This window comes from Phocoena phocoena, chromosome 9, assembly GCF_963924675.1.
Source record: "Phocoena phocoena chromosome 9, mPhoPho1.1, whole genome shotgun sequence".
Taxonomy (NCBI): Eukaryota; Metazoa; Chordata; class Mammalia; order Artiodactyla; family Phocoenidae; genus Phocoena; species Phocoena phocoena.
In genome coordinates this window covers 40,561,811-40,573,853 of record NC_089227.1, presented here as the reverse complement: position 1 = coordinate 40,573,853, position 12,043 = coordinate 40,561,811, and the positions used below count along the sequence as shown (strand labels likewise).

General features: G+C 36.5%; 1 protein-coding gene across 1 annotated transcript in view; it reads left to right on the top strand.

The window, feature by feature from the left end:
* The window catches only part of SCIN (scinderin), a 79,653-nt gene that overhangs the window by 16,751 nt on the left and 50,859 nt on the right, over positions 1-12,043 (top strand). The window contains exon 4 of the mRNA XM_065884218.1: positions 9,331-9,480. Within this exon, the coding sequence (XP_065740290.1) occupies positions 9,331-9,480 (150 nt within the window). The remainder of the gene's footprint in view (positions 1-9,330; positions 9,481-12,043) is intronic.

Genomic DNA, 12,043 nt, shown 5'->3' with positions numbered 1-12,043 from the left:
TTTTCTTGTGAATAGAACCACTGCTCACTCAGGCCCTCAAACCCCAGATCCAGGAGACATCCTGACAACTTCTCCCAAGTGCTGCGCATGCAATCAATCACATTCAGTCTATTTTTCCTTCTAAGTGTCCCTTGAATGCTTCCCGTCCTCTTCATCATCACAGTACTGTCTCAGGACCCTGTGCCTTACACTTTCCCTCAAGTCGCCATGCTTTTGCTTTTTTGCAGGTTTCCTTTGCTTAGAATACTCCCCTCTTCTACTCACCTTTCTCTGCCGAGCATCCAATATCATCTCACCCTCAAATTCAACTCAGATTGCCTTCTTTATAATGTGTTCACTAATTCCCCTCTCCCCCTTGTCCTGTCCCATGTCACACCTTGTAGAGTTGGGCATGCTCTTAACTTTCCTATCACCATGCTGAGACTTGCCTCTCAGCACTTTCCACACTGCCTGCGCATTCACTTATTAGCCTCACTTACTCTCTTTGTTCCTGGTCTATGGCCCAGAACTTACAGTCACTCAGCAAACATTTCAACAAATGTCTATCTGTCCAGCTTAAAGCACACAGTCTCAAATACAGTCATGTGTATAGAGATGCAATTTTTTTTTCAATCTATAACTCAACCTTGTTTTATTGTAAACCTTCTATTTCCACAGGAAGGTTAAAAGTGTCTTGCCTTATTAAGGTGAATTTTGTTTGTCATTAAAGAAAATCAGATTATCCCACCCACCCTCTTCCCCATCCCAGAGGATGCATATGTAATATTATTGCCTGGGATAGGGGATAGGGTTGAGAATGGAAGCATGAGTCTGGTTTTCAGTCTTCAGCCTCCCTCCTCTCTAAGCTTCATTGAGGCATCACTATTGCATTGAATCTTGAGCTCTGGGCTTTGGCCTCTGTCCTAAGACACTTGCTGGAAAATATTCATGGCCTCATTTTGGTCTTCTGAGATGCCCACATATCTGCTGCAAGACCCTTTCTGGTTCTATCAGCCACTACTGCATCTGCCCTCAGGAACTCTACTTAGTTTTTCCCATGCCACACTGGAGTTGTGGGGACAGTATATCCAAAAGGTTACCAGTACCCTTTGGTCCAACTGCCTGGACACTGACCAGAGTTGTTTCTGCTCTAATGCTTGGGATCATGGATGAATGTATGACAGATAAGTAGGAGTAGACATTTACCGAGCTCTTCTCAAAAATTGATTGCACCTGATCAAGTTTCCTGGTTCCCTTGTAATCACCTACTTTTCTTGGATCAGACAAACTAGGCTTATACCATTTCACACTGTTGCCTTCTCCGTGGTTTCTTCAATACACTCTGGCCCCTGAGGCCAAGACTGTGGCTCTCGATATGCAAAACCAACTTCCTAGACCACATCCTCAATCCTCCCCTGCAGAACACTTAACTCTAGGAAAATCAAGGTTCTTTTAAATTAAAGCTATGTTGTCTTTCAGACTTTTGTCTCTACTATGACTTAAGAAGGCTTATTTTAAAACTGAGAGCTGAGCAATATCTTCTTTGTTCTGGATAAATTTGTCCTTACTCCAAAGTAATGCATCCCACTAGATTTACTGGGAAGAGCCTTCAGGCCACAAAATAAAGATAATGGGAAAGATAAACCTAATTTTAAATCTCTGATATTTACCCCGTAATAAAAGTATGGATGAATGGCATTTAGTGTGTGCTTAGTGTAAAGTGCTGGGTGCTTGGAGTGTAAAGATGAAAACCGGATAGCCTTTGGCCTCCAGGTGCCATGAAGTGGTGAGAGACAGAAACACATACACAAGTCAGAGTATGACCAGGTAGAATGTGAGAAGTGCTGGAATGGAGCTACACACAGGCTGTAACTGGAGAATGGATGAGGGCCCTAGGAAAGACGGCTATCAAGGTATTAGCAGTTATATTTTAATTCTCAATCATGGTTTCACACTGGCGTCATTTAGAAGAGGTTTTAAAAATACTGATGCCTGTGATTTGACTCCTGAAGATTCTGATTTTAAGGTTTTGGGATGGGCCTTTGGTGTAGGGTGGTTTTTTTTTTTTTGGCCAGGCTGTGAGGCATGTAGGATCTTAGGTCCCCAACCAGGGATTGAACCCATGCCCCCTGCATTGGAAGTGTGGAGTCTTAACCACTGGACCGCCAGGGAAGTCTTGGTGTAGGTTCTTTTTAAGCTCTACCCCCAGATTATTATATTGTACAGTGAACGTCCCTATTTCAATATGGGAAATGTCTAATGGTGCTGGGAAATTCACAATCATATGTTCGAAGAACCAGTAAGTTAGTTAAAAATAGTTGAATCACCTACTTCTGTGGCTGGAAGAAATTATTTTTGAAAAATAAATGTATATGATTTGCCAAATACTTTGACTAGTACAGAGAACCCAATTTCACCTTCTCTTGCTACAAAAAGAATGCTCCAAAAGCTGTCACCTGTTCCCAGTAAGTGGCATCACTGCCACAGCCAAGCTAGATTTGTCCAAGTCATTTCCCCCATTCCCGGTCCTCTAGTACCCATCCAAAGGCATGGTTGACCGACCCTGTAGGCTTTAACCTTATAAATCCCTGTATTCTTCTCCTCTTCTCCATCACCACTGCTTTGTCCTACCTCACATTTAACTCCTTCCTTTCTGGTCGCCCTGCCTTCAGTAACCATACACACCCTCTGCATCCAACTTACATCCTTCAGTCAGAGATGTTTTTTAGAACACGTATACATGTCATTGAAGGATATTGAGTTGGCTTGGCTTTAAACAACAACAAAATAGAATGTAAATAAATATTTGTTTATCAAAAACTTAAAAAAGTCATGTTTTAAAGTTAAAAAAAAGAAGGTAGGTCCTAGAAGTATTGCAGAAGACATTATCATTTCTTTAACATCTTTTATTTTTTAACATCTTCTTTTTTAACATCTTTATTGGAGTACAATTGCTCCACAATGGTGTGCTAGCCTCCGCCCTACAACAAAGCGAATCAGCCATACATAAACACACACCCCATTATTGGAGTATAATTGCTTTACAATGGTGTGTTAGTTTCTGCTTTATAACAAAGTGAATCAGCTGTACATATACATATATCCCCATATCTCCTCCCTCTTGTGTCTCCCTCCCTCCCACCCTCCCTATCCCACCCCTCTAGCTGGTCACAAAGCACCGAGCTGATCTCCCTGTGCTATGCAGCTGCTTCCCACTAGCTAGCTATTTTACATTTGGTAGTGTATATATGTCCATGCCACTCTCTCACTTCATCCCAGCTTACCCTTCCCCCTCCCCGTGTCCTCAAGTTCATTCTCTACATCTGCGTCTTTATTCCTGTCCTGCCCCTAGGTTCTTCAGAACTTTTTTTTTTTTTAGATGCCTTATATATGTGTTAGCATACGGTATTTTTCTCTTTCTGACTTACTTCACTCTGTATGACAGACTCTAGGTTCATCCAACTCACTACAAATAACTCAATTTCGTTTCTTTTTATGGCTGAGTAATGTTCCATTGTATATATGTGCCACATCTTCTTTATCCATTCATCTGTCTTGGACACTTAGGTTGCTTCCATGTCCTGGCTATTGTAAATAGAGCTGCAGTGAACATTGTGGTACACAACTCTTTTTGAATTATGGTTTTCTTAGGGTCTATGCCCAGTAGTGGGACTGCTGGGTCATATGTTAGTTCTATTTTTAGTTTTTTAAGGAACTTCCATACTGTTCTCCATAGTGGCTATTAAGCAGTTTTTGGAGAATCTCCAGCCTACAGGGGTATCTGAATGAACTTCTATATTTGGTTAACTAGATCTAAGGGAAAACTAAACACAGGAAAAATAAAGCCAGTAGAAGCAAGGGAGAGAAAGAAGTCTGCCCCCACCCGTTTTATAAACTTTTAGATGTATTTAGAATAAAAAAGTTAGAAAAGGACAAAAGAGCAGCAATTCCATCTGAATTCTTTGCCCATGTTATGAGTTACCATCACATGGCTGTTTGGGGGTCTCCTTTAATCTTGCCTCCCTTCAAAGGCATCATTGACCATTGTTTTATTTCTGCTCTTATTTCCTGTCCCCAAATGAGGTTTGGCTGCCCTTTGATGTTTGACTTGTTAACTCTGACCATGTAGTTTAAAGGAAATTTTAGAAACCTCTAGGTCTGCCCCCAGTGTGGTTGTTTCTATGAATATCACTCATTTGTTTTGATTTCTTGTTACTTGGTGGTCCGAACTAATTGCCAGTAAAAGTTTCTCTTTACTCCCTTATTTTTTGCTTTTCAAACTATCCAGAGTGATTTCGTTTTCCTTTAATAGTTTGTACATTGCGTTAATTATAGTTTCACAAACTTCTACTAGAGGATGTTTGTGGGCAACATGTACGCCAGCAAATTTCAGCCACAATTTAAGTGGACTTCATTCTAAATTGAATGGATATTTCCATATTTCCAGGGAGTTTTTATATCCTTCCCTCCCTCCCCAAACATGACATTTAGTGTTGAGCTGTTAAATCCCTTAGGATCTTAGAGGGTAAAATAGTTGCCTCTGAAACCATGTTTGTTCTACAATTTTCAGTGTCTAGCACACTTAAATCACACTTACAAAAGGTTTTTCATCTAAATCCCATTAAAGTATTACAAATAAAACAATTTAAATTATAATGAAAACTTTTTCTGGTTGTAATAATACATATCAACCTATCATATCAATTCAGACATCTTTTAGCTCTATGCAGAATTTCTTTTTTTCAGCCCATGCCCTCTAAAAAAAAGGTTAAGTTGCATTATAGGAGAGTTCTTCAAGCATGGGGCCGATTGAGTACAAAGTTTCCTTGTGCCCAGAGTGGTGAATAGTCTTAACCAACTACCTCTGAATAGAGTAAGTGTTGGGCTAACACAGTTTATTAATAGTACTACACACATTCATCTCATCACTGTACAGCTCTGTTAAAATAAGATGTCTTAAACACATCATCTACACGTGGTGGAATATAAATGGCTCAAATTTAATGAATTGCTCAAATTCTGTTTAAAATTTAAAACATGTTTTAATGTACTGCTACCATTATAGAACAAACTATATTTGTATAAAAAATTAATTAGCATTGAATGAAAAGGGTTTTTTAATTAATTTTTTAAACAGTTTTGGCTTTTAGCAATTTAAAATTAAAGTCCACATTTTATTGCATTTCTTGTCTGAGTTAACCACTGAAAATTAAGTCTAGTAAATAAGATAATATGTCACTTATAGAAATAGCACAAAATAAGGTGAAAGTAATGAAAGAGTAAGCATAACACAAAACATTCATTTTCATGCTCAGTAAGAAATTTTTTTTGGTAACACTTTCTTTAGTGATTTAGTCATCTTTGAATTAAAAGGAAAACTTCACTATTAAAAGTTTTATTATTTTTATGAGTGTTTCCTAGCTATGTTTTTGCTATTTTAAAGGTTGAAACTGGTCTCTAAGCAATGGTGAGGAATATTTTCTACAACTAAATTTATCTGTGAACTGATACTGCACATAAAACTCCCAACCCAAAGTAATATCATGGAAAATATTTTGGGATCCAAAGATATTGTAAAATTCTATGTTAAATAATAATTATATTTAGAAAATTATCATTAGCTATAATTCTTTTTAAACACATTTTACCAGACTTCCTTAATGCTTTACAGATACTAATAAAATTTAGTGTGATTTTCACTAATCAGAGAAATGCAAATCAAAACTACAATGAGGTATCACCTCACACCAGTCAGAATGGCCATCATCAAAAAATCTACAAACAATAAATGCTGGAGAGGGTGTGTAGAAAAAGGAACCCTCTTGCACTGTTGGTGGGAATGTAAATTGATACAGCCACTATGGAGAACAGTATGGAGGTTCCTTAAAAAACTAAAAATAGAACTGCCATACGACCCAGCAATCCCACTACTGGGCATATACCCTGAGAAAACCATAATTCAAAAAGAGTCATGTACCACAATGTTCATTGCAGCTCTATTTACAATAGCCAGGACATGGAAGCAACCTAAGTGTCCATCGACAGATGAATGGATAAAGAAGATGTGGCACACATATACAATGGAATATTACTCAGCCATAAAAAGAAATGAAATTGAGTTAGTTTTAGTGAGGTGGATGTACCTAGAGTCTGTCATACAGAGTGAAGTAAGTCAGAAAGAGAAAAACAAATACCGTATGTTAACACATATATATATATGGCGTCTAAAAAAAAAAAGAAGAAAAGGTTCTGAAGAGCCTAGGGGCAGGACAGGAATAGAGATGCAGACATAGAGAATGGACTTGAGGACGTGGGGAGGGGGAAGGGTAAGCTGGGACGAAGTGAGAGAGTGGCAAGGACGTATATACACTACCAAATGTAAAATAGATAGGTAGTGGGAAGCAGCTGCATAGCACAGGGAGATCAGCTCAGTGCTTTGTGACCACCTAGATGGGTGGGTTAGAGAGGGTGGGAGGCAGACGCAAGAGGGAGGGGATATTGGGATATATGTATATGTATAGCTGATTCACTTTGTTATAAAGCAGAAACTAACACACCATTGTAAAGCAATTTTACCCCAATAAAGATGTTAAAAAAAATTTAGTGTGATTTTGTATAATCTCTTTGAAGTGGATGAGAGGCCATTTATACAACTAAGGTAGGGAGAATATAAACATCTATTAGATGAGTATAAAAATACAGAGCAAATCAGTAATGAAAGTTGTTTACAAGCCTGAGATATCTAGAGAGCTAACTTCTGATCCACTTCCTATATTTCATTGTTATGTAAAAATTGGAAGTTTGCTTTCTCAGATCTACTAAGAGAAGAATCATTTGCAAAATATCATGGAATAAGGTAGAAAAGGGACCTAGGCTAAGAGCCTAAGTGCACGGGCAGAGTAGCCTGCTTGGCTGCTTTGGGTAACTAGAAATTACAGATTCCCTATAACACCTGCCTGATGCAACGGGTGCTTCCGGGGACCAGCAGAGCTTCTCAGCCTTGGTTTAATGCTTAGAATCATCTAGGGAGCATTCAATAAATGCGGCTGCCCAGAACACACCTGCAAGTCCCGAAGGGTAGGCTCAGGTATCCATTTTTTTAAAAAAAAAATCACCATCTTACTCCACCACCTGATTTTAATGCTCAGTGAGTAGACGTTAGCTGATCGTTCGCTGGGAACCATTCATTTTCACTCTTTGTAACTGTTCGTCTGGGCCTGGTATTCAAATGTGAGCGTCATGTTCAGATGCCCAGGTATAGAAAAGAGGTTAGAGTGGAAACAATAGCGGCACGCAATTCTCTGAAAAACAGAAAAGAAACACCCCTTAACAATGTTGAATAACTAAATTAGATTCTAAAATGAAAGGAATTGCAAAGCACAGTCTCTTTTTCTTTTACTTCTTATAAAGGCTTGAATTCCTAAGACTTATATTTTATGCTTGAAGAGGAATGTGGAAAAGGTGAAGCAGGATCATGGGAGTGGGGGGCCGGTTTAAGGGGACAGAGAGACTGTTGCCGGCCTGTGTGCTTTCAGGTTGTGCCCCCAGGGAGAGGGATCCTGCCCAATTTCAGGTAATCAGTGAACTATTTTTGAATGAAGAAATGACTCTGGACTGGAAATGTCTTGTGATTAAAGAAAAGAGCCTGTGTCTCTGAATTTTGGGGTGCCCTTTTATTTGCTGTTATTAATTTATTTCCTCTTTTAAAAATTGCAAACATAAAGCCACATAGAAAGTGGCTGCTGGTCTGTCTCCTTTATATTGTACTTAACCACAAAGCAATAACCACAAAGCAACCCCCTCTCCGGATTGACTACAGGAAGTATGTGTGGAAATGTTTTGAAAACTAAGTGTTGTACAAACATATTATTAGCATTAGTTGTCCACATGTCAGTCACTCCTTGCTAGTTTTCGCTCATTCATCTCTTTATTCCCAACATCTAGCTCCTAATAGGCAGCTAATAAATGTGAGTGACATTTTAAAAAGAAAGGGAAAAAACACTGATTTAGATACAGCAAAAACTGAAGGCTTTCTTTCTGCAAATACATGCCCCTTCCCATGTATTAAAGATACTGTGTATCTTTAAAAATCTTTTTCTGCAAAGACAGAAACAGAGCTTATATTTTTGTTTCTGTACTTTAATGGAGCTATATTATTCTGCGGCTTTATGTTATTTATGAAATACCTGGATATTTTTAACATTGGTGTTTAAACATTGTCCGCAATTTCTAACCACTGAAGAATAGTCTATAGTATCCACATAATGACATTTATCTGGCCATCTCCCTATTGATGGGCATTTGTGTTTGTTTCTTTGTTTTTGCATCCCATGTTTGAATAGTTCTATAAAATAGATTCCTAGAAATGGAATTTCCTGATTTTAAAATCATATATAATTTTTTGGTATGACACCGAAGTGCCCTCAAAAAAAGCCTGTGTCAGTATCTACCACCCAAATAGTGTGTGATAATACCCACTCCCACATCCTACCAGGCCTGGGTACCATTACATTTCTTTCTTTCTTTTGTTAAACCACATTTAATGGAGAAAATGACATTTTATTATTTTACATGTTACTGTATACTTTCTGAACACTGTACCTAAGTCTAAAATATATATTTTAATCTAAGTGGCAACTAATGTATATAATTTACAATATATCAAACTGCTCTTTCTGTTTTTCTAAATTTCTGTTAAAGTATAATTTTGATGTTTAAGTATCTTTTCTATATATCATAATTTATATTACTGTAATCCTATTGTTGAACATTTAATGTCTTCCCAATGCCTCACTAATATAATCACATCAGTGAAAACCCTTGTACATGTGTTGTTTTCTCTTCTTTGTGAATAATTTATTAAAATAAATTCCAGATAGTGATATTACTGGGTCAGAGTTTTAACTCTTTTTATGATTCTTGATAAGAATTGTTAAATTGCTTTACAAAAGAGATAGGTCATGTTTTATGATCATCAAGAGCATATTTCTACTATAACAGATTCTTGACTATCTGAAATACATTAGATTTATTATTCTAAGTTTAAATAATTTATATAAATTTACTTTTATAAATTATACTTAGTGGATTATATACACAGAATGCTGAAGTATATATTTATATTTTCCATGTTTAAAAATGCTTACTTTATAATGCTAACTGAAAGCAACAGGATACAGAATGAGGTATAAATTAAATATATAAAATTATATATACCTCAACAATAGATCAATTTAATTTACTTTTTTAGACCTTTTTGTTTTTCTCCTAATTAATTACAGTGTGTATTACACCAGGACTGAATGTCCTCCAAGTATTCCTGGGGTCAAAAGATCTGTCTTTTTCTTTTAGGAAATTTACCAGTGGTGTGGATCCTCTTGCAACAAATATGAGCGTCTGAAGGCCAGCCAGGTTGCCATTGGCATTCGGGACAATGAAAGGAAAGGAAGAGCTCAACTAATTGTGGTGGAAGAAGGGCATGAACCCTCAGAGCTTATAAAGGTATTGAAAGCTTGCCACTCTAAGTTTTGTGTGTGTTAGTGTGTGTGTTAGATTTAATAACTTCTTAATACTTAGGCTAAGGTTAGGTAAGAGGAAGTATCAGGGTTTTATAAGTCATGGTATTAGGAAAATAGAACATCATGACTGTTTTCTCCCACCATTGGGATGACTATCAAAGGAAGTCTTGTGCCTGTCTTCTGTGATATTCAAGGACAAATAGGTAGGCAAAACCTTTGAGATTGACTATAAGAAAATATTTTGGAAGAAACATAATCGTTTTTTCATCTGGGCTTCTCAAATTTCTTTTAACGCAGTGATTTTCTTCAATTTTAAAATTAACAATTATTTCATTAAAAGAATGAAATAAAATCTTATACCAAGAGATTAAATACACCAATCTTTTAAATACTTGAATCATTTTAAACTAAGAATTACAGTATAGGCAAGACATAATTTTAGTATAGTTGTTAAATCAGTATGAATTGTCTGTACAGCTCTTTATACCTCTGTCATTTACTTAATCAACATACAAGTCCCGGACATTTACTTGTGACCAAGTGTATATATGGTATATATTCCCTTAAGTAAGATTATCAGCCAAAGGGTATAATCATATTCAGGTGTCTAGATACACGTTGCTAAATCGATTCCCATTTATTCATTCAACAAATATTTATTGAATTCCTACATGAGCCAGGCACTAAATGTTTGTACCAGTTGCTGCTTCCTTGACCAAGCACTGTGTTCCTTCATGACTTTACAGAGCACTGTCAGGATATCCTGTTGTACCTTTTTGAATCTTCCCACATGTAATAGTAGCAGGAGGTATCTCTTTGAGTTTTCCTTTCTCTAATTTCCTGGGATATTATGCATTTCCCCCCAATGATTTTAGCCATTGGGCGCTTAAATTTTTCTAAAGACAATCCTGTAAACATATATTTTTAATATTTTTTATTTAGAGCAATTTAATGCATTAGAGTTACCTGATCCGATGCTAGCCTACATAATCCAGCAATCGAAAATTATATAGTGAGATCATTTTATTGATTATAATGTCTTTAAACTTTATTACTTTAATAACCACCAAACACAGACTTTCACATTAATGATGTTTTAGAAATAATTTTAATTCAGTGGGAAGATGATCACGGTACAATGCTAAGAGAAAAGGCAGGCTATAAGATTTTAGGTACTATTATCTTAATATGTAAGTTTACATTATATAGCTATATATTCATATATACATTTATATCTGGAAAGAAATATGCTGAAATATTACCAACACCACCCATATATGGCTTTGACTCTGGGGATATGGCTTCTTGTTATTTTCTTCTTCATTTGTCTTTGTGTTTTCAAAATTTATTATAATGGATGTGTATTCCTTTTATAATTAGAAAAAAAAAGGCCATCTGAAAAAATAAAATAAGGGATGACTATTGAAACCTGGGTTTTCAGAAGTCAGACTAACATTACTAATACATTAGACCTTGAAACTATTTAGAGCACATTCTTGATCTTTTAATATTTTTTAAAGACCTCTGTTCTGCAGATGTGATCACCATTTAAGTCATCTAATTCTCATATTTGGGAGCAAAAATCTATAAATAAGATGTATTTCTAATTGATTATAACCTCTTGTCTTAATAGCTATACTTTGATAGAAGTGGAGCCAGGGACACAGTTTGCCCTTGTAGGGAGCTAGAGGGAGTGTTGCATTAACTGTCAGGCTAACTTCTCCATGGTCATCTTGGAAAGTCCCTTAAACTCTCATTGTCTCTGGTTCCTCATTTGTAAAGTGAGGGTTAGACAAAGTGGCTTCTCTGGTCCCTTTAGATTCCAATGATCTGTGATTCAATCTTGTCTCTCAGGCAATGGCTGTGTTTAATTACTAGTCATTTGTAGTCTGTTCTAGGCAATGAAACCACTGAGGCCGAGGGCCTTAACTGTGCATATGTATTTTTGATGTCTTTACTTATTGGATATCACTCAAAGTTCTGAGAAAGAAAAGCTTGAATAGTCGATGACTGTATTATGCTGTTAAATTAAAATAAGAAAATGCAAACCTGAAGAAAAAAATTTGTAAAAATGTAACTTTGATTTTAAAATATCAGTGATAGGGATAAGGGACATACTGTTTAATATAAAATGCTATGTCTGTGTTTTAGGGGCTCTTTGTTTTTTGGTTTCTAAAAAATCCTAGAAAACACTGACTTTTTTTTTTTAACATCTTTATTGGGGTATAATTGCTTTACAATGGTGTGTTGGTTTCTGCTTTATAACAAAGTGAATCAGTTATACATATACATATGTTCCCATATCTCTTCCCTCTTGCATCTCCCTCCCTCCCACCCTCCCTATCCCACCCCTCCAGGCAGTCACAAAGCACCTAGCCCATATCCCTGTGCCATGAGGCTGCTTCCTACTAGCTATCTACCTTACAGAAAACACCAACTTTGTTTCCATTCAGTACATTCAATTTATACTGCATTATGATGGACAGCTGTCACTCACAATTGATCTGAACTGAATTTTGAGTGAAAGCCTTTTTTTTTTTTTTTTT